This window comes from Ctenopharyngodon idella, chromosome 9, assembly GCF_019924925.1.
Source record: "Ctenopharyngodon idella isolate HZGC_01 chromosome 9, HZGC01, whole genome shotgun sequence".
Lineage (NCBI taxonomy): Eukaryota > Metazoa > Chordata > Actinopteri > Cypriniformes > Xenocyprididae > Ctenopharyngodon > Ctenopharyngodon idella.
Genome location: NC_067228.1, coordinates 11,620,954 through 11,644,505, shown reverse-complemented (window position 1 = coordinate 11,644,505; position 23,552 = coordinate 11,620,954). Strand labels below are relative to the sequence as shown.

At 37.0% G+C, this 23,552-nt stretch overlaps 1 protein-coding gene across 2 annotated transcripts in view; it reads left to right on the top strand.

The window, feature by feature from the left end:
- Window positions 1-23,552, top strand: part of si:dkey-91i10.2 (uncharacterized protein LOC555224 homolog) — a 44,239-nt gene that overhangs the window by 14,916 nt on the left and 5,771 nt on the right. For both annotated transcript variants that reach the window (XM_051904951.1, XM_051904950.1), the window contains exons 2-5: window positions 10,788-10,939; window positions 13,095-14,596; window positions 19,963-20,146; window positions 22,526-22,724. In XM_051904951.1, coding sequence (XP_051760911.1) covers window positions 13,125-14,596; window positions 19,963-20,146; window positions 22,526-22,724 — 1,855 coding nt within the window. In that variant the 5' untranslated portion in view covers window positions 10,788-10,939; window positions 13,095-13,124. The remainder of the gene's footprint in view (window positions 1-10,787; window positions 10,940-13,094; window positions 14,597-19,962; window positions 20,147-22,525; window positions 22,725-23,552) is intronic.

Sequence of the window (23,552 nt, the reverse complement as noted above, 5' to 3'; positions counted from 1 at the left end):
AACACCGGCATTCTAGTTTTGAGTCTGACCTGGTCTACCACCGTGCACCTTAACAATACACAGAGCACAGGCTCGCTGGAGATGTAGGCCGTCTGTCCTAATGAAATGCTTCGTTGATTTATTGTGTGTTGTTGTGTGGGCACAGAGCGCTACAGAACTTGAGCTGGGATGCTCAAGACCATCACCTCAGTGTCTGCCACACATGGGATGAAAATGGGCCAGGATATTCCTCAGCAGAAAGCATTCAATATTTCATCTAGTCGGACAGTAGAGCGATAGAAAGAGAGAGGGTATCTCAGTGGACAGGAAATTGGAAATTGAAGTGACACTTTGCATAGTATTCATCAGGGGAGAACGCCTTCTCTGTGGAGCAGAAAGGTTGGGTGGACAGCTGATAATCTGAAGATTTTGCTTTCTAATTAAAGGGTTTTCCCCGAGTTGTCTTGTAATTTAAAGAAGTAAAATAAAAACTCTGGCATCATTTATGCTAGCTCATGTTTTTTGAAACCTGTATCTGTGAAACACAAAAGGAGTTATTTGATTTAATGTCCAAGCTTCTCTTTTCCAAACAAGCCTCCGGTTGCCATTCACTGTCATTGTATGGAAAAGAGCAGCTTTGTCATCCTGCTAAATTTCTCCTATGGTATTTTATGGAAAAAATAAAATCATACACACTCTTGGAAAAGATTTTTAGGGGTACAACAGCTTGGCTAAAATTGCATACTCTCGGAGTACTTTGAATAAGTAATTACTTTGCAACCAATAAAAAATTATGTTCTATATAGAATGTGTGTAGAAATTTGAATGTACAACATTTATGTTGTCACTGTCACGTGACCTACCAGCGCCAGTTGCATTGCTTCAGTGTCATTCAAAACTCCTCTTCCATGGCCTCATGGGATAGTAAAGTGTCCATTTGATGGTGGATGCACGCTTCAAAATCTCCCCTGAAGTAGTAGGTCATCCGGGTACTTTTTGCCTACTGTTTTATGAACACTTGGAATTCAGCATAATTCTCTTTTTTTCCTTTGTATAGTAAGGAAATATGCCTATTCGGATACTTCCCTGTCACTGCATTGTAAAAAAACAAGACAGTCAAGACAACATTACATTACTTTAACTCATCCAAATAATTTAAGCAATTTCAACTTATTTTTTATAAGTTACAGGATTCAACTTGATGTTTTGTGTCGGTTTTAATATAATTTAAGTTGAAATGACTTGTACAGGCAATTTGATTATACTTAAAAATTTAAGGCAGCAACTGGACTAGATCTTTGTTCCTTATTTACCCCTAAAAGGTTCATAGTAGTACCTCAGTGTTGTACCACTTACAATTTTTGCACATTTTCCCCCCTGACAGTGCAGTTTTAGAATGACTGTGAGTAAATGATGGCAAAATTCATTCATTTCTCAGTGAACTATGCAATGAAAATGAATCCATGTAAATCATTTGACTTGTAGGATAACCTTCATATTTGCCTCAGACTGTCTATACCCAAATAGTTTGAGGCAAGGTTCACATTTATGTCAATGCAGAATGCTAAGCATGTTTTTGGAGAAATAAAAGATCTGTTATGTGAACTGCTAGAGCTTGTTTTTGTTATCTGGAAGAGCAGACCGTTATCTTGCAAAGTATGTGGGGCATTGGCATTGAACTGCCATTGTTCATGTGTGATAGATGTTTGGAAAAATTATACTGCATCAGAGAATGGCATTAAACCAGCATTTTACCATCTCATTATGGATTGAGTCAAATCATAATGTGATATGAGGTTTACATTATGGTTTTTGACTGATTTGGTAACACTTTATGAGGTTCCATTTGTTAACTGCATAAGTTAACATGAACTAACAATAAAAAATACTTCTAAAGCATTTATTAATCTTAGTTAATGTTAATTTCAGCATTTACTAATACATTATTAAAATGAAAAGTTGTATCAGTTAATATTATTTAATAGACCTAAGCTAACATGTACTATTATTGAACTGTTGAGCTACTATTGTATTTTTATTAACGTTAACAATAATTAATAAATATTGTAACAGTTGTTAGTTAATGCTATGCATTATGTCACCTAATGGGACATTTTTGTAAAGTGTTACCATATATTTTAATGTATATTTTCATTCATAATTCATTAATAGTTATGTCATCACAACAATTTTTTTTATCCATGTTGTTTTTTTAAATAGAGGCGTTTTTTTAATCTTGCTGAATTGTTATACTGCTATTCTGTTGCTGCATTTGTGGGCCACGGTCTCATTCAAATGAAATCACTTTGAAATGGAGATGATTCTGCTCAGTGTTCATCTTACCCAGTTGGATTGGACATTTTCCTGTGAAAGGTGCACCAGCCTACAGTAAGCGGAGATGACAGCTGATCAATTGCTGTCCCCCTCTTGTTCTAATTCATAATCCCCCTTTCTCCCCCCGTCTGTCCTACCCTGCTCTCACCTCATCACCCCCCGATGAAAGCCCATTACCGGCCAAGTGGTTCTGACGGAGATTGGGGCACCTTCACGTAGAGATCCGCTGCTTTGATCCCTTCTTCATTCACAAAGAACAACAAAGGAGCTGATGTGTGTGTGGGAGGGCCCCTAAAGACAGGGTTGTGTGGGTCTTGTGATGTTCTCCCAATGGATGGTGATTAGGGCTCACATGGAGCTGTTGAAATATGACAGCCACAGGCAGCTCCTGAGGACAGCGAACAGTCCTGCTCTACTGAAAGAGAAGTGTGATGCTGTTCATCTCTATCATCTATTTAGTGCCACAGCCCATGATGTAGTATAGATTGCTAGATTGACTGGGTTATGTATGGCTGCATTACCAATACTAATTGTCTGTCACTTTGTAAATTATTAGTCATGTTTTAATTATAAATAATACAGTAAGCTAATTAAGCTCTATAGGACTAAAACCATGGCTGACCTGTACACTACCGTTCAAAAGTTTGGGGTCCGTAAGATTTTTTTTTGTTATTCAGCAAGGATTATTTAAACTAATTAAAAGATATTAAAGAATTATTAAAAAAAAGATTTCTATTTCAAATAAATGCTGTCCTTTTGAACGTGTTTTACTGTTTCCACAAAAATATTAAGCAGCACAACTGTTTTTAACATTGATAATAATAAGAAATGTTTCTTGAACATCAAATCAGCATATTAGAATGATTTCTGAAGGATCATGTGACACTGAAGACTGATGCTGAAAATTCAGCTTTGCATCACAGGAATAAATTACATTTTTAAATATATTAAATTTAAAATTAAATCAGTAATATTTACTAATATCACATTTTTTTTTTACTGTATATTTGATCAAATAAATGCAGGCTTATTGAGCAGAAGAGCCTTCTTTCAAAAACATAAAGAAATCCTAATTCCCAAACTTTTTTGAAAGGTAGTGTACAAATGTAAATTTAGAGAAAGTAAGTTGTGTTTATAAATTCAGTCACAAAAACATTTGAAAAGTCAAAAGTTAACTTTCTTCATTCTTCATTGTTTTAGTAATCTATGAAATATATGTTTTAGTTCTTTTAGTTTTACAGGTGCAGGTTCTTGGATTTTTATTTGTATTTCTCTCACAAGGTAAAATGAATAAGGTTTTAGCAGATAATAAATTTTGGTTTGTTCCCTAAAGCTATGGTCTGGACTGGTTAGAGCTTTGCTCCAGGATTGTGAAGTCCAGGAAGGTGTAGTGCAGACAGCATTGAGGGAGAAATGAGAGCTATCAGTGATTCAGTGATAGCATCATTTTCTGTTTAGCCCATATCTCTGTCTCTCTCTGCCACAGGGCCATTTGCTTCTTACAGCAATCCTGCCTTATTACAAGCGCCGTTGCCTATCAGCGGAGCTCCTGGGATGTTCTCTCTGTGTGTCATGTTTGCTCTCCTCCCTTCACCGGCGCGCTCATTTCTCATCGCTCGTTTCTCCTGTTCTCCACACCTAACCCTTTTATCAGGCTGTCTGATAAATCACCTATCAATCACTCTTTCCTGTCCTGTCCTATCCCATCACTCTCTGTCCTTGGCACAGTTTTCTCTTGTTATATTCACAGTATTTCACACTTAATCCATAGCACTCTCTCTTTCTCTCTAGAGGTTGATAAGTGTGAAGTCTGCAGGTTCGTGGGTTGTTTTTGTTATTGTTACTGTTGCCAGAGCTGCTGGTGTCATTATCCAATGAAAACACAAACAGAGCCGCACTTAATGAAGAGGGAAGAGCACTGGGCTGACTAGATGACAACCAACAAGCTTTTAAAAACAAAAATAAATTATTTACTCTATTATAAATATAACAGTAATTGAAATAGTTCTCATATGAATAATATTGAGGTTTGTTGTTAGAAAGTTAAAGTATAAATGGTGCATGGTGCAGTGATGGCACCCGATGAATTTACTATGGTATTTTGGTATATGGGTAGTTGACATAAATAATTTGGAACGTTCTGCGGTGTGACATGCATGCTTTACTCAAAATGTATGAAATTGCATTTTGCCCATTCTTTTATAATTATTATGCATGCTAATTTTATGTTCTCATGTTAAATTATATATAAATTCATTTGTCAGGCTGTAAGACTATTTAAAATGAACTAGGGATGTCAAAAGCTGTTTAAAAATTAGGGCAAAAAATCATATCTCTGTATTTTGTGACTAAATGGCGATATACTGTATATATCTCAGTATTTTCTATTTTTTGTTCTTTTTGTATAAAAAAAATCTGTATTTATTAAAAAAAAATTAACATCCTGCCCAATGTTGTCCTACAAACAATGTTTATATTGAAGGTTATGAAAACAAATATAGTGAATATAACCATGGCTATGCCGTGTATTACGTGCAAAAAAGGGTTAAAATCACATTAAATTCTAAATTGTAACAACATTACAATCTAAAACAAAAGTAAAGCAGAAGTTAAAATCATTCAATTTTATTAGCCTACATTTGATTACCCCAATGGAATAGTCACTTTACAGTTACTGCTATCATAAAAGTATACTTACTTGTAGGTTTAAAATTCTACATATGGCACATTTAATGTCCAACAACAAATATTTTATCAAAATGTATATTTTAGTCAGAATTTACAGCGCTACAATTCTGTTGTGCTGCACTTTCCCAGCAGCAACTCGCTGCTATTTTTCAGATGTGCTTGTAATTTCAAACTACTGTATGTCAATATAAATGGTACTGCCTCATCCTATATCGTTTATAAAATATATCTCGATATATCATACAAGGTCGATATACCTCCCACACTGCAAAAAAAAATCCCCATAAAATTTACGGTAAATCCGGCAGCTGTGGTTGCCAGAACTTTACCATAAAAAAATACGGTGGCAATGTTTTAGGTTTTACGGGACAGCACTTAGTTTACTCTCTATTTTACAGTTCAAAACTGTATAATTTAAAGGTTTATATTGTAATAACTACACTTCATAACTGTCTATTTTACACACTGTAAAAAAAAATTCCATTAAATTTACGGTAAAAAAACATATTTCATTAACTGATATAATGTTAATTTACCAACCTATTGAAGTGCTAATATCTGTTTTGTACCTTTTGTAATACACTGACAACCACCAAACACAGTGGTTATGAAAGTCACATGATGAATCAAAGTTCATCACAATCAGCTTTTCAAAAAGTTGAGAAGGACGATATTACTATATAGAAGGTGCACACAGTGTCATTCACACAAACACTAAACACCATCATGGTGTAACATGAAATTTTTTAAAAATGCAATAAACATTTAGTAACATAAAACCCTAAGGTACATAACTGATGAAGTGTCACGCAGGGAATTGTGGGAATGTTAATTTACGGTTTTTCGCTGTAAATTATACAAGAACTTGTTATTTTTCACTTCCAAAACTGTAAATTAAACGGTATTGTAAAATTAAATTAAATGTACCGTTAGATCTATTACCGTTATTTACCGTATAACTTTCTATAAACCAAATAACTGTTTTTCACCGTAGCATTTTTACAGTCTTTTGTCTTTTATCTGATCATTTTTTACAGTGTAGCCCTATTTAAAAAAGTGCAAAACTTGAGGGTTGACAAGTCACAGGACTAGTTACACACACATTACCATTTAAAAGTTTGCTGTTAGTAAGATTTTTAAGAATTTTAAATGAATAATTAGAAATTAATACTTTTATTTATCAAGGGTGCATTAAAACGATCAGAAGTGACAGTATATAATGTTACAAATGACTACTATTTCAAATAAATGCTGTTTTTAATTACTTTTTATTCATCAAAAAATCCTGAGGAAAAAAAATGTATCAGGGTTTCTATAAAAAATATTAGGCAGCACAACTGTTTTCAACATCGATAATATGAAATGTTTCTTGAGCACCCGATCAGCATATTAGAATGATTTTTGAAGGATCATGTGGCACTGAATACTGGATTAATGATATAAATTTTTAAATATATTCCAATAGAAAACAGTTACTTCAAATTGTAATAGTATTTCACAATATTACTGTGTTTACTGTATTTTTGATCAAATAATGTCTTGGTAAGCATAAGACTTCTTTCAAAAGTATAAACAAATCTAACCAACCCCAAATTTTTGAACAGTAGTTTACAGTTTCACATATACAGTGACAGTTTAATGTATAATCTTGATATTGAGTCCGTGGACACATTTTACGTCAGCTATACTTATTGATAATGCATCATGGTATTTACATGGTACTATGTCCAAAATTCATGCTAGTACTTAGAAATAAAAAGTGATATCCTTGGACCAGAAATTTTATTCAGATGTATTAATCAAAAGCATTGGAGATTGGTAGATTGGCATGTAATATCAATGAGATTTGCAAGTTTCCAATACTCATCAAAGTTTGTATGATTTTGCAGCAATGGAATGTTTTTCATTTATAGTTTGTATGATTTCCTTTACTTTTTCTGCTCTCCCTTCCTGACACTGTTTCTGAAAGCAGTACCGACTACTGTTGAAAGTTTGTCCGTAACTACCGGTGTTATCTTTCAGAGCAACGGTATCATGTTCATATGACTTATCTAATTGAGGAAGAGGGGAAAAAAATCCTTGTGGGGAGCTGTGGCACATTGATTCATCAGTCTGAAAGGCAATTATCATCTTGCTTCATTTCCCTCTGCTTTTCAAGGCAGAAATCAGCTAATGACAGTGTTATATCACACAGGGCTTCAATGTATATTCATTTCATGGAAAAGATTCTTATCCTCGTCCATGTCTCACTATGCATTATGTAAGCAGTGGTCTGTCTTATTAGAATGAGGATAACTGAATAAAAGACGTACTATTTTTGCCCTTATATTCAGCATTTAAAACTTGGAAGACTTTGTGGTATGGAGGCAAATGTACTGATGAATTAGGTTACATTGGCACTTCAATAAATGTTATTTCTATCATACTCTAATTTTCAGGGTGAAATGATGCACTTATGATATTGCATGTGGCAGCTTGGTCATTAATTAAACACATCCACCAACAAGACGGCCGGCAGACATTGATCCATCGCCATATTGATGTGTCTCTTGGATATGCAAGCTCTGTAAATTGCCTTTGTGTTGTTGCTGGCTAGAATGACACAATGTGTGCTAGTTATTTGAGACAATGTCTATACTTGGCCAGATATATAATGATTTATGGCAAGATCGTCACATCTGTGTGCACCAATTAGTGAAAGCAATAACTTCTGTACAGTTTTGTAATGTGTACCAATTACTACTAGTGCTTCAACAAACCTGCAGTCACTTTTATCAAAGGGCAACTCAGCTAAGAATAGTACTGGATGTAGACTAATGTGTTTATGGAAAAACTTGTGCACTAACAATGCTTCTCTCACCTAATCTACCTAATGCATTATTCATCAGCTCAGTTAACACTGCACAAGCATAAAATATTCACTAAACAATCTTGAACTTACAGGAAAAGACACACCCTATAGTTTATCTGTCAAGGGTTTTTTTAATCTGCATGATGTACGGTGTTCACCTTGGATACCATGCTTGATACATTTGATTACTATATGTGACAAACTATTGTATATCATTTGGGTCAGATGTTGCAGATATCGTAGACAGCAGACTTTGTTTGGTGCAACTTTGAATGCAATGAGCTCATGGCAGGGTTGAATCCTAATTAACCAAGGTATGCTGGTACTTGAGTCTTCACCTCTCCTGAGGATCACTCTAACATGTTTTGATGCCGTCTCCTCTTACTTTGAAGAGCCGTAACCCAGCTCTGTCTCGGCTGCTCTTGTCAGAATGAGTGCGGTGCTCTGCTGACAGGTAATAGAGAAGCTCTTCAGTTCTGCATGTGATTATACAGCACTCGCTCTTACTGTAAGTTACTACCTCACCTCCATGACTACTTCACCTGCCTGAGAAACAGATGCTGAAGCAATGCTATGAAGGGTTATTCATGCTTTCAAGAGTATGGGTCAGCCACATTTTACATTGTATTATTTATGCAATAAAACTGTTCAGTGTTCAAAAACCTTCTGTGGTTATTTTATGTCTTTCACAAATTTTGCAAATTAATAGAAAAGATATGAGGACATTATTTACTCTCCCAAATCATTCATTACGAGTTCATTCACGATTTGGATTTACAATATAAACCCTAATACGGATAATGTGACCGTAAAGATAGCCTTTAGTCCACTTACTGCAAGATATGGGAGATAAGCAGCCAGTGATCAATAGCGGGTGGACCTTCCTGATCTTTCCCGTCTATCGGCTTTCTGCAGGATCAGATGGATTAGGCAAAATCGCCAACAGGTTCTAATCCGAGAATGGCTACTTAGCCCTAGCACGTTTCCCACATTAACTGTGTAAACCATCACCATTTTAACTAAAGCTAACCTACATTCTGCACAACCATGCAGATTTAAACATTTTCTTTTTCTTTTTTTTCCCCCTACCATTGTACTCATATGACCCCCATCTTTCGCTGAAATTGCTCCTGGAAACAGCTTAAAATCCTGTTCGTGGAAGCACAAATCCAGTGGTTAGAAATAGGTTGATATCTGCTGCTGTGGCCATTGTGACATCAGACAAAATAGTTCAATCCCTGCTACCAATCATGAGGTCAGTCTTCTGCAGCATAATCATACTGTGAATCTCCATCTGCGCTCCATGTTTTTCCACCTCCCTAAACCTAGAAAAACCCCTGCTGTGCTATCACACAAACCTGCAGATACAATCAATATGTGGCCTTTTAGTCTTTGATTCCCCATGGAGAAGCTTTCATAGATCAGTGTTCAACCTTACTACTGCAGTGGCTCGATGGAAAAGAATAAAAATTTCACATTTGCAGGTGTAAGATATATGGAAGCAGCACCTGCAAACCACAGAGTTAGATGGAGAAGTAGATACAGTTCTTTTTTCCTTCGTGTTTGTTGACTCAAGGGATTGAACTGGTGTAGGTGCTAAAATTAGGTAATAATGAGGTTTTGTCACATCTTTATACAAAGGTTTATAGTGTGTGGTTGTGATAGCTCTGTTTGTCTGTCTATTTATCATACCATACATAGTACTGGAGTACAAAAAAAAAAACTTGTTTCTTTTTGAAACGAACATGAATGAAAGTAATGATAGCAAGACAGATGTTGATTCAGTAAACATTCTGACAAATTCAGTGAAATCAAAAATAGTGAGAGTATTATGCTAGTGTGCTATTCTCAATTCAGCCTTCATTAAAAGAACTGCTTATAACAGTCATTTTGGCCATGAAAGTGTGCACACGGAATACTTGTGCATGCATATCATGAGTACAGCTTGGTAGAAAAGCATCTTTTCTTGCCATTATTTCACTTACTTTACTGATGCCCCGCTTTAGTTCTTAGCATTATGTTACTCTGAGATGTGTTAGCGAGCAGCTGGACCACATACTGACAGACATTCGTCAAACACCAAGAGCTCATGTGATTAGTAAGATGGAGTGGAAGAGCAAATGAATGTGTTTATTGACCGAAGCCTGACTCCATCCTGGTGGAGTTTGAGCAGTGTCTCCCTCAGTAATGAGAAATCATTGAAACTACATTCACTGAGATACCACTATCACAACTTGAAGTAATTCCAGAAGGTCTCTGGATGATATTGAGGTGAGAGGAGATAAAATTGTGCAAGGCCCAGCTCTACAACATGCCTTGAATTACAGAGCCTTGGATCACTGGAGGTTGAAGTACATGTGATTTGGAATATTTCGAGAATGGATTTTGGAATAGTTTGTTGTGTATGTTAATATATGTTTATGAATATTATTATAATTCTCTGAACAAGTGAAGTAGATATGGAAGCTTGTTTCTGCCATGGAAAAAAAAGATAATTCTGACATTATATCTTGCAATTCTGACTTTTTTCTCAGAATTGTGAGATAAAAAAAAAAATCAGAATTGAAATGAAAAGTTGCAGTTACCTTTTTTATTTTCAATAAGTAGGAAAACCTTGTTAGGAGAAAAGTAATAAAAAAACATTTGTTAAAAAAAATATATATATTTAGGTCTTTCTTAGAAAGTGAGAAAATAAATATAAAATGCAATGATGTCTTTAATCCAAAGAAATTTTGTTTGTGTATAAGGGAAACCACAATGATGACTTAGTTTCATCCCAAGTGCTTGACTTGTTAACAAAATATCCTCAATCAAAGCAAAACAGAAAACAGAAACACGAGATCCCTGGAAATACTGCAGGCTCTTGTTCATTCCAGAAATTGATCAGTATTATTTTTGGATGCCTGTATTGATGTTTTTTTCTCTTCTTTTGTAGCTTCCTGCACTTAAGGTCTCAGCAGTCTGGTGTTGTGGATGGTCTGTCTGCCTCTAACCCAAACCAAAGGAGATTCTGTTGGCTCAGAGCCTGTGAATGAGAGCCTAAAGCAAGCCGAGTAAAGGTTCACACACAGAGTTCATTAAAATGGGGTAAGTTTTTATGACTAACGTAAAAGACTAAAATACTGCAATCCTCCAGGCCTTACTATACATATACAAAGTGCACAATTTAAAATCGATCAGGCAACCTAATTAGTTTGTCATGAATCGGACTGATCCAGTCCTTTTCAGATCTCCTGTATTTTGGCTTGGTATGAAGCTTTTGTCTCAGTGAGGGACTGTCTGCTCACGCTTTCCTGTGTGCGTAATAATTCTCCTCAAATAGGAGCATCTGCCTGTCTGTCACACACAGAGAGGACATAGTGGGCCCGGCGTGAGCTGATCCTGTGCCACATGCTCATTAAACAAGCTCCTTATGCTAATTGACTGTTTATTCACACGTCAGCAGTTTTCAAGCGCAAGCGAAAGAAAACACTGGCAGCGCTATTGAGACAGTGAGTCTACTCGCCCACGAAGATAAATTCTCGCTGCACTCCACTGTACAATTCACAGAAAAACAAAAAGAGGGGTTTCGCTCTCCTTATCTCCTAAATGGAGCGTTGAAATTAGCCTGATAATACCGGAGGGCTTTCAATACCTCCGTTTTAATTAAATTGGGCCAAACGTTAATTGAACACCTGAACATGTTGGGCTTCCCCCACTTTTTGTCGCTCAAAAATGCTAGTTTCCCGCCTTTATCAATCTAATCGCATACCATTGTTGTTTTCTGACAGGCAAAATGAATATTCATCTGGCTGCCCGGAATGATTGTGACATGCTTTTTTGTAACTCCTGGCTTGACCCTGATTTCTGTTTAAGATTGCGGGTGGATATTAATATGGCCCAAAGCAAGGCAATTTGTACTAATTACTGAAAGCGAAGCGCTCTCCTTGCTAATCCACAGTTCTCATCTGATTAGTGGAATAAGAGCCCCGGGCGAGTGTTATGGCTCTCTTCATTACTGTCCCTTCTGATTTTCCTCCCTATCGGTTTTATGTTTTTAATTCCAGACATGACTACCCCAACCATTTGATTTGTAAAAAAGAACAAGCCATTTTTAGAATACGAATATGATTATACAAGTCATAGGAAACCTCGCATCATGAGCATTATAAATACTGCAGTGGTCATTGTATTGAACTATTAAACATCCTTGTTTTACTTTAAGTGTAGTTAGTAGGATCATCTGATGTGATCTAGATGAGTATACAACCAGTTCTACGGCAGGAGGAATATTGTTAGTGTTGGACAGTATACAGAATCCATTTTTAAATATGTAAGAAATGTAGGATGAATTGAATTTTACACCCTTGAAGGGCACTAAGTTAGGGAAAGGGAGAGCTATTTGTAGAGTTGCTGCAAACACAAGCGTGCAACAGAATCCCTTCCATACAAGGCATTAGCACAGGTTGCATATGATCGTCGCTTCAAGGAAGTAATTTTGCATTTTCAGGATCACCTACTGTAATCCTTGGTAGCACATCATCATGATTAATTTTGTAACCTGAGGTAATTTTAAATCTTATCTGGTATTTTAAAATCCTCAATTGCTCATGAATACCCAAAGATTATCATTGGAATAGGCTATATGTCATATGTATTTGGATATTTATTTATTTATTTGTATTTTTTTGACCAAACGTGCCATGGAGAAACAGAATGCCAGTTTTAAAATAATTGCCACAACAGTCAGCTATTGTTTATTATATATATATATATATAAAAAAAAAAAAACATTTATGAAAAATGGCAATATTATAAAGACAAAGGTTAAGTAACTTTCAAATGCTAAAATACATAATTGTCTTTTTAATGTCATTGTACTAAAGCCAAAAGAATTCAAAATAAATCAAAACCATATTATCTGGAAAATATTTACTTTAGAGTAATGATGTATTATGTACAGTATGTATTTTCTACTTAGAAAACTGTTAGATGTATAAACCTAAAGTATATGTAAGTAGATAAGTAGATGTTCAAAGAAAAACATTTTTAGTTCGATTAATTTGTACAGTGTTTTCATTTGGGCTAAATGTGACAGTGGACAGAATTTATAGTGCAAATGAACAAGAAACTTTTTTTTTTTTTTTACTAGTTTACCATTTTTAACCACCAGGTGTTAGTGACTTACTGATGCTTAGATGCAGAGTGTATGACCTTATTGTTTTACTGATGTGATGCCAATACCTTGTCTGTACTTCTGCAGGGCTGTGATCCCAGTGCTCCTTTCTGGAAGATGGCAGCTCCTTCTGTGGCCATGCCGGATGTGAAAGCTCCACAATGTGAGTACTCCCCAGCAGGCTCTCCTGCAGGCTGCAGCATGGACCTGTCTGTTCTCAGCTCCCCGCTGTCAGCTTTCCCTCATCATGGCGTGCCTGCCCAGGACATAGCACCAGGCCACTGCAACAACAACAATGGCATCCTCAGCAACCTGGGGCTCTACTGCTCCACTAGCAGTATGCATCCCCTTAAACAGCCTGACGGTCAGTCTGGCTACGGGACGATACGCATTCCACAGGGCTGCGTGAACACTGGCGGCACCCGACTTTACCGGAGCCTAGAAAACCTTCACTGGGCTGCTGTGTCCGACCCCAATGCGTATCCTTACAGGAGTGTGGACAGTGAGTTTATTCTTCATTGCACTTCAAGCAGCCACTGGTATGATGGACCTCCTCAGGGACCACAGGTATATGGCTTAATGCCTTCCCTCGAAGGCATGGCGATCTACGGCCGCCGAGGAGTGGTCAGAAAGGATATACCTCTCTTCCCACAATGGCTTTTACCTGCTGTTGAGGACTGGGGCATGAACGGAAATGGCCGAAAGGGTCTTCGAGACAAGCTGCGGCTCCAGAGCACACGTGTGACGGAGCCCCACAAGCCCTTGCGTCCTCAACCTGTGCTTGGTAATGCACCTTCTCCGCTGTATCCGTGCAATCAGGATGCAGCAGTTCGGCCTGGGCCGCCATCATTGCAAACGAATGGACAGCAAAAGTTGAGTGCCCGTCGCATCACCAGTCCTGAGGAGATCAAACAGGAAGCAATGCGACGACTGCAGCTCCGAAGGCAAAGAAGCACCCCTAACCTGGCTCTGAACTCCAGACAGGAGTCTGGTACCATGAGTAAAGCACATACCGCAGAGCCCATCTGCAGTAACTCTGCCCAGTCAACCCCCGAGAGGACAAGACCCCCGATAGGACGCCTGCACATACCTACATTTGAGGAGTTTAAGAGAATGAGGCAAAGGGAAGGCAGTAAGAACCACAGGTCCTCTGAAATGGTGAGTAGCGACATGCATAGAGAGGAAAGACAACAGACAGTGGAAACACAGAGTGTGGAAAGGACTGACACCGACGTCAACACTGCTCAAGATTCGAACCATCATTGCGGACACAGGGGAGGAGAGATCTCTGAGCCCAGTTCCACCGCAGATGTCCCAGGAGGACCCATCTGCACAGGCCCAGTAGCTCGCTCTCCATTACACTCTCAAGCTGCTACAGGAAGAGAGGAGGAGACAAAGGGCCCAGCAGGCCCTGGGGCCACAGATGTAGATGTTCTCCCCTTCCCACCCCGCAGGGAGTGTGGTGATGGGCCATCCAGCTGCTGCCCCGCGATCCTTCTGGACGGCAAAGACCTTTCCAGCTATGGAGCCAAAATCTACAAAATGAAGGATGGCTTCCTGGGATCCGCCCTGGACCTTATTAAAAAAAGGTGAGTGGATGAAGCAGCAGATTGGTAGTGGTACACTTGTGCATTTACTTAGTACTTAAAGTTGCAATGTAACAGAAGTAGCGACAGATCATTTCATCAATATTGTGACATACATCCAAGTGAATTGGATTATTGAAAAGAACAAAAAATGTAGGATGGGGACTTGGTTCTAGTGTTGTTAAAAGCATCGAGCACGATACCAAGTCAGTACTGAAATTTTAGAAATGTGATGCTTTGAGCGCTGTTGAGCGGATTCGTAAACACCTCTGATTGGCCATTGTGTTCTTTCTCTCAACATATATGTCTGTGATTGGCTACAATGATCAACGCTTCAAAAACATGTTGTAGATAGACATCAATGAGGCTCTTCACCGAGTGAATACACACGGGAGCGTTTAAAAAGCAGGCGTCTATTACGGACCGGTCTGCTGATAGACGTCTGCTTTCAAACACTCCCACTTTGAAAACGCTTTCAAATTCAAACACTTGGTCATTGTAGCCAATCATAGACATATTTTGAGTGCGAGAACACAATGGCCAATCAGAGGTGTTTATGAATCCACTCAACAAAGCTCAAAGCGTCACATTTTTAAAATTTAAGTACTGACTTGGTATCGCAGTCGGTACTTTTGACAACACTACTTGGTTCTATCGATTGGTTGTTGATTGGATGGAGGAAGATCTGAATGTGAGCTTGAGGTTGTTGGGGGCGGAGTTTAAGCAGACTGAATTATTGGAGAAGTCAGGCATACTCCACAGGAGAGAAGTCTGTCTTTTCAACGGATGATGGAAGTTATGACTTTTTGAATGAAACTTATGGGTGGATGAATTGTTCACAGTAATATAATTAAGATGCATTTAGAGAATAGACTGGGTAAATTTCCATTTCATTTCTACTTCAACAGATTATGAACTTGAATTCTGTAGTTCTTGCCACATTTTATTGATAAACACAGCAAAGAGAGAGACATTAAATCAGGGGAAAAGAAAAGGGAATGGGATGGGAATTGGGAACATGACCTAGGCAGGATTCAAATCCAGGTCTTTCATTATATTGAAATCGAGCCGATAAGCCATTAAATAATATGTCATGGCCGATAACCTATAAATGTCTGATATTTAAAATCCAATAACAAAAATTTCTCAATTAATTAGAAATAAAATAAAAAATTTAAATCAATTATTTTAAATGGTACAAGTGATTTAATGCACCTTAATATCATATTGATATTCATATTAAGATTTGACAGTTATTAATTTTTTTTGCTGTTGTTTGTAAAAATGAACTAAGCATTAAAAGATAATGGCAAAGGGAATATAAATGTAAAAATAGAGAAAATGAGCATAAACAATTCAATTAAATATATCCAGCCAATATATATTCAGTATTGACCATTAAAAATCTCTAATATTTGCAAATATTTCCATACCATGTCACTTATCATTTAGAGTTTAAATGGGAAAAATAGCATGCTGAGTAAAAATGGACATTAGCTGGAACAGTGTATCTCTTGGTTATCAGTTTTGCTTGTTAACTGTGAAAATGAATCCAGCGGTGTTTTCATCAGTACTTGTGTTGGTATTGATTTATTCCAGCATCTCTGCACAGCTTGTATACAGAGAAACAGAGTCAATGTATCATTACTGATGTGATTCTTAATGTCTTCATTTATGCCAGGCACACAGTAGCAGATGTGATATTTGCATATAGTGGCATATTCTGTGATGGTTAGCAGGTTTAGCTACATCAGGAATGTAAGAACATGGCTATTAGAAATTCTATTAAATATCTTGTAATAACCAGTATCTTCGTCTTGTTTTCCAGTACAAAATTACAACCCAGCTAAATCAGCTTTTTAACTAGTTTTAAGTATAAACTTGAATAAATTTTGTTAAAGCTTCAGGGAAATTTATTTTGTTTTATGGGTGCATATTATTACTGGAAAACAAAGAGAAAGAACCAGATTTTTGTAGTAGCAACAACAAGGTAAAGGCCTGGATGTTATAGCAATAAACCACATTAATTCCCCATTGAATTAAACAGGCAGTAACTGTATTATATGGATTCTTCAGTGGTTGTGTTGTGCTGTGGTGGTTTTCTGGTTCACACCTGTCCACCAACAGCACATTTCACACACACAATCTCACTCAAGTGTAAAATATGCGAACCTGACAGGAATTTGATTAACATAACAGCACATAACTCTGGCCCTGACAGTCTGCTCAAATTTAGCATGGATGCATAAATCCGTATAGATTTTCCTTCAGCTGCATTTGCTCCAGACACAGTACAGAGCTTAATTGCGGGTGCGTCAGAGGCTTTTCGACATTACAGAGCCTTTCTCTAATGTTATGTTCCTCCAGGGCAGGAGTTCAATCCAGGCTGCGAATCGTCTAAATATAACATCCAATATCCCAGCTGTACCGTAGTGCCTCAAGTATGGGTATTCATTTACTACAGAGCAGCCCGGGGGCTTCCAGGTCTTTTTTATGATACTTTTATATAGTTATTTTCATTTACTGTCTGCTTGATAGAAGGAAGAAGAACAAGGAAATGTTCTTATTTAAGCTCTTTGACTAGAATAGATGAACATTTCACAGGAAGGTTATTGTCCTGATACAATTATCTTTTTATCATGGTGTTAATGTAATTCTTATAGATTAGTTGAGTCAGTATTGTTGGAGAGGATGCACATTGTACCTTTAAATAAATAGTAAAATAGCAGCCTGAAAGTGCTTTTATCAAAGCTTGACAGTACACTGGAATAAGCGTCTTTAAGTGACATAATAAATTAATTTAGGGGAAAACATCCAATGAATGAATTCCCACAGCACTGTTGAAATGACAGGTAATATATCTGCAATGCTTTAATGACAATTTCATTCACGTGTGAAAGACATTGGTTTTATTGCCTCTTTCAGAGCAGGATAGTAATTACTGTCAGTCCACGGCTACAGGTTTGTGAATGAACTCCTCCACATATTATAGTTAGAATTAAAATTGACATTAGACACGCCAGCTATTAACATCAGCATTTTGTGATTCTTCTTTTTCTAGTGATTCTTCTTTTCCTAGTGAGATGTCAAGGCTTCTTTGTCTTTGCGTGTGTTTTTTTTTTAATGCTTCAGAGCTCATGGTTGTGCTGTCAGCACTATTCTCAGATGACATCTATGCAAATTTATGACAGTAATGAGTGCAGTATTATCAGATATTGAGGTACTGAAGCATTAAAGAAGATGGAAGTGATGTGGAAGAGGCAATTAAGAGCTTATAACAAATCAATCAAAACACCTGTTTTAAACCTAAGCGATGTCTGTAAATGAACAAAGGCTGAGGCAAACAGCTGATTAATATTTTTAAAAGTCTGTTTATTCAACAATGAATGCACAGCAATCATTCACAAATGTATTACTAATCTTAATATTAGTCTTTCATGTCTTTCATTTGATACACTGCAGAAAATATTTCCTTAATCACTATATTTTTTTGGGTTTTTAATGTTTTTGAATGCTCACCAAGGTTGCATTTATTTAATAAAAAATACAGGAAACATAAATATATCCGATTAATCGATTTTGACAGCATATATATATATATATATATACATATTTGATATATGTTAAGATGCATCATTACTTCAGTCTTCAGGGTCACATGATCCTTCAGAAATCATTCTAATACAGTGATATTAGATTTGCTGCTGCTCAAGAAACATTTTTTATTATTGTCATCAATAATAAGCTGTTGTGCTGCTTAATATTTTTGTGGAAATTGTGATAGATTTGTTCAGGATTATTTGAAAGAGAAATTTCTGTAACATAAATGTCTTTTCTGTCACTTTTTAATCAATTTAATGCGTCCTTGCTGAATAAAAGTATTCATTTCTTTTAAAAACAAAATTATTACTTACCCCAAGATTTTGAGTGTTTAGTGTACAGCACATTTACGCAGAGCTGGGTAGTAACGGATTACATGTAATCTGGATTACGTAATCAAGATTCAAAAAATCAAGTACTTGTAATTAGAGTAAACTACTTTTTTAAAATACTCGTAATCAGACTACAGTTACTTTTTTATGGATTACATGATTACATATTATTTACACAATGGCAGTAAGTTGTTCACAATTCATTGAATTTTTTAACGTTTATATTTTTTTCATAATAAACCTGCCGCTTATATACGTTCATGAGTTTTTCCGGCGGTGAGGGTGAAATATAGATGAAATATAGATGAATATATATGAAATATATATGAAATAATAATTATAATAATAATAATATATGAAATATAGATTAAATATTTGATGTAGCAGTGATATTGCTGTGAATTTCATGTTTTTCAATATTTGTTTTTGTAATGTTGCTGTTTTCTAAATTTACTTAATTTTAAGTAAATAAGTTTTAAAATCATAAGATGTGATTTTGTTTTATTCAGTGTTACTATCAGCAAACACTAACAGGTACATTAGTGTTAGTATTTTGAAGTATTAACTGTCCATACATTGCAGTTTAAAAAGAATCTGTTGAGGCTCTTGTTGGTGAATAGAATATATTTTTTCTTTGTATCTGTCAAAATAGTACAAGATTATCCTACAATATATGTGTCATCAAATAAGGGTTAGCACAAAAGTAATCTAAATGTAATCCAAAAGTAGTCAGATTACGTTACCAAAAATGTGTAATCTAAGAGATTATATTAGTAATTACAAATTTTGTCATGTAACTGATTACAATTCATAAGTAATCTACCCAGCTCTGCATTTACAGTACCTGAGAAGCAAAATTATGTACGATAATTAGAATGTTATCGTAGAATTATGTACGATACGTTGAATTAAGTTTTTACAATTTATATTCTAAAAAAACAAAGTCTTACAAAATGTTTTAGGATTGATTTATGCCTAAACAATAAAAAAATCAAAAACAAAATGCAAAAAATAAAATTGCCAAAAGGGTAAGAAATCTAAAATTCAACATATATTCCATGAAATCAAATCGTATTATCTTACAAAGATCTTACATAGTTTTACTTGTTATGTGCTGTTATTTATTCATCATGTGTGGGGTCATCCACAGACACACAAGTTCCTTTTCTACTTCACGCACACACACAAAGGAATCTAAAAGATCGATTGTGCTTGTTCCAATTCGGATCCCTGTAGTGAGGAGTTCAGGTGTTAATGTGAATTGATGCGTCTAATTGCTGTCCACCATGAGCCCCTCTGGTCTGAGGGCACCGGTCCTCCCTAGAGGGATGGGGGTTGACCGCACGGCAAACATACAAGCGCAGAATCAGGAATTGTAATTCCAATTTAACACTCCCATTTTCCTCTCTTTGTGTTCTCTCTCCCTCGCTTCCCCAGCTGCAGTGCAGAGATTGCAGCCGAGACTCCCGTCCGATTGTCGCGTGAGCAGAATGACGTCACTGACATCACCGCTCCCCAGTCCAGCCATCAATCTGCCCACGTTGCCATGACAACGTCGGCCTGCGGAGAGGAGGCTTGCACAGAGCCCACGGGACAACAGGGGAAAGCGGCGACAGAATGCGTAAGGAATGCTCCCATCTCTCCCACACTCGCACACCTCTGAATATCACTTCTGAGCGAGGACAGCAGCGACTCTGTCATGCATGCATGTGAGCGTGTTCAGGAAGCATGGGAGGCTGAGGATGCAGGGGAATCTGCACGGTAGAGGCGACTGCAGACATGCAGCGGAGCGCACAGAGCCGCAGCTAAGAGCAACACGCAGTGAGGATTAGAGCCAGGTTTCATGGTGGTAACTGCTTTCTGTTCCTCTGTTTGTCAGGTTGTGTGTCCTGCCCCTGCTGCTTGAGATGCCGACCGGGTCTTTATTGCGCCACGTTCATTCATGCCATTTGACTGGCTGCATGTTTTTAAGGTTAAGGGTGAATGCTGGCATTCATGTGCAATGTTGATATGATTGATTGGTCAGCCGCTGCGCACAGATGCTTCTTCTGTCTTTGCATTTCAGTTTTTTTAATTAAGATAACTGCTGCCTTATTATTTATTCTGTACGTCACCTGAAGCCATGGTGTCTTGTTTCTTGTACATTGATAACGCTTGAGAACCTAATGCTGTCGAGTGACCTTTTGAGGTTTTACGGCATAGGTTGTGTTTTGTATCAGATGCAAATGAAACACTATGTACTGACTTAGTGACGCATCATTTTGGAATAGCTTTCTAGTGTTTCAGAGGTGTTATCAGCTCTGTCAGTTCAGGCAGATCCAGTCGGTGTGAACACTTTTAAAGTCAACATGAAACCATTGACAACACATTTGACTTCCGTACTGTGCTGTAAAGGTATTTAGACTGGAAAATAAAATGATTGAACTGATTTTACCCTTCATTGGATCATAAAAAGTCTTACAGTTTTACAGGTGGTTGAAAGTCAAACAAATCTTTGTGATTTCAGCTGAAAAGGACAGCTGTGTCAGGAAGTGTAACGTTTCATAGATTTTTTTTACAGTTCATAATTGTCACAATTTTTTTTTATTTAATAAAATGTATTAAAAAGAAAAAGAAAAAAAGAAATATGCAGGTATATTATTACCAATAGGGCTTTCACACCTCACTTAACCTCAGGTTATCGTCATTCTAAACACCGCTTTTAACCCAGAGTTAAAGGAACGTTTCACGCTTTTAATTTAGAAGTGGGGTTAGCACCGTTTTTTAACCAGGGGTTATGAAACCCTGCTCCGCATTGTGGTGCCAAACTTGTGCAGTGTAAAATGATGTGGTGTTAGAATTTTACAGTTAGACACTGAGCAACGGATAACCAATAGCGTGCCTCATATTCACGTGCCTTAGACAGTCGCGGTAACACTGCTCATTGTATTTAAACAGTAAATTCAGTATTTGAGGGGAAAAGTGGCAAATGCTGACTGAAAATGCGACAATTTGAGTGAAAAAGAGACCGTTTCATTCTTACCTTTATAGTCCGAAATGTCCATTCAGTATAATCTTGATAGTACAGTCGGCAATACGAGGATGTGCAATGCTAGAGCTATGTGAACCGGTTGCGTGCTGAGTTCATCCAATCAATGACACTGACACCGCAAATATGCAAATAACAACGTTAACCCAGGGTTTAGGAATGTACAATGTAAAAACGTCAGTTTATGAATACCCAGGATTAATTGTAAACCCGGGTAAATTATGAGCAGTGTGAAACGTGAAGCAAGATAACCCAGGATTCCGTTTACCCAGGGTTTAGAATGACCCAGGGTTAACTATTTCAAGTGTGAAAAGCCCTAATAAGACTAGAAATGTATTTAAAAAACAGCAACAATGTTTTAAAGGGTTAGTTCACTCAAAAATGAAAATTCTGACTTTCCTCTACGGAACACAAAAGAAAATATTTTTTTGAAGCTTGTAACTGAACATTTTTGGTTACCATTGACTTCCATTTTATGGGGGGAAAAACATACTAAAACATTTCTCAAAATGTTTTATTTTCATCAGAAGAAAGAACAACATGAGGGTGAATAAATGATGACATAATTTTGGGTGAACTATCCCATTAATAGTGACTTTAAACCATCTAACAGGCCAGTTTTGAAAGGTTTCTGAACCATTTCTATTGATAAAAGAGATGCATTTCATGTGCTTTGAGTCTGTCAATAGACTTTATGAACAGTAAATGGGCATGGAAATTTCCACTTACCACCACAATATATTAAAAGCTTTGGTAATGTAACACCCTTTTGATGTTTTGTAATGCAGTAATTCTGATCGATGTCTGAAACAGTTAGTGGTTCCATTAATTCTCATATGTGCTCAGAGATCAAATCTGCCTTCATTGAAGTTTTACACTGTTAACCTCTGCCCTTACACACACACAAATATATTTCATAGCTTTGCTCTGCCATGTGGACTGTTGATTAACAGATGTCCATCCTATCGGCAGGTTTCTGGGGCGGGCTGCAGACGCTCCAGCTCAGACGCGGCCTATGAGCTGGCGGAGTCAGTGAGGGCCCAGCGTGAGTGCCGCCTGCGGCCCCACTACAGCGACCCCATGCCTGCAGACGCCACCAAGCGTAAGCAGCTGGAGATGAAGATCGCCGCCGCGGCACGTTTGCACATTCACCGCAGAGAGAGGGACAGTGGTAAGACTCTTTCAACTGCACTCAGCTTTGCTCACAGTTCTTGCTGTAAGTAAATTAACTCTTGTCCTAGTTTTGTTCTGACAATACTTCATTTAAAAGAATTTTTTGGCTATGTATGTAACCCAAGGGTATCACATTAGTTGTTATCACGATACTCTGCTATTACTAAAACCTGGCCTTAGGTGGCTCTTACTGTAGTGCCGTCACATGCATGACCTCTACCCTGAGGACTGCTTTTTCTTTCTGCACTGCAGCATCCATACTCTGGATTGTGTCTGTATTGTTTTGTTTATGTTGTTAGACTTAAAGGCAACTATCAAATGCATATCTTGAACCGAATTGGGGTGCACAGTATGTCAGCACCATATTGGTTATTTGCTTTTATTTCTGATATTTCCGATAAACATACTGGTATCACCTGAAATTGGATATGTAATTGTTTTTGCCTAAAGATTTAGATCATTATGTAGCACTATCATAAAAGGAATAGCAATAGATTATGGCAAATATTTAACTCTGAGCTCTATCCTCTAGGTCTGTCCTCTGTTATTATGAGCTGCTATTTTTTTTATTTCAAACAGTACAATTTGTAATAGCAGATTTCCAAAGGAACTTTTATAATTTTCTCTTTTTTTAAGTATAGATTAAAGAAAGTAGATATTTATCGTATCTGTCATTTATCAGTTATTGTAAAATAATTTGAAAGTGTAAATAAGATGACAGTTTTCACAAAAATATTAAGCAGCACAACTGTTTTCAACACTGATAATAATAATAAATGTTTCTTGAGCAGCAAATCAGCATATTAGAATGATTTCTGAAGAATCA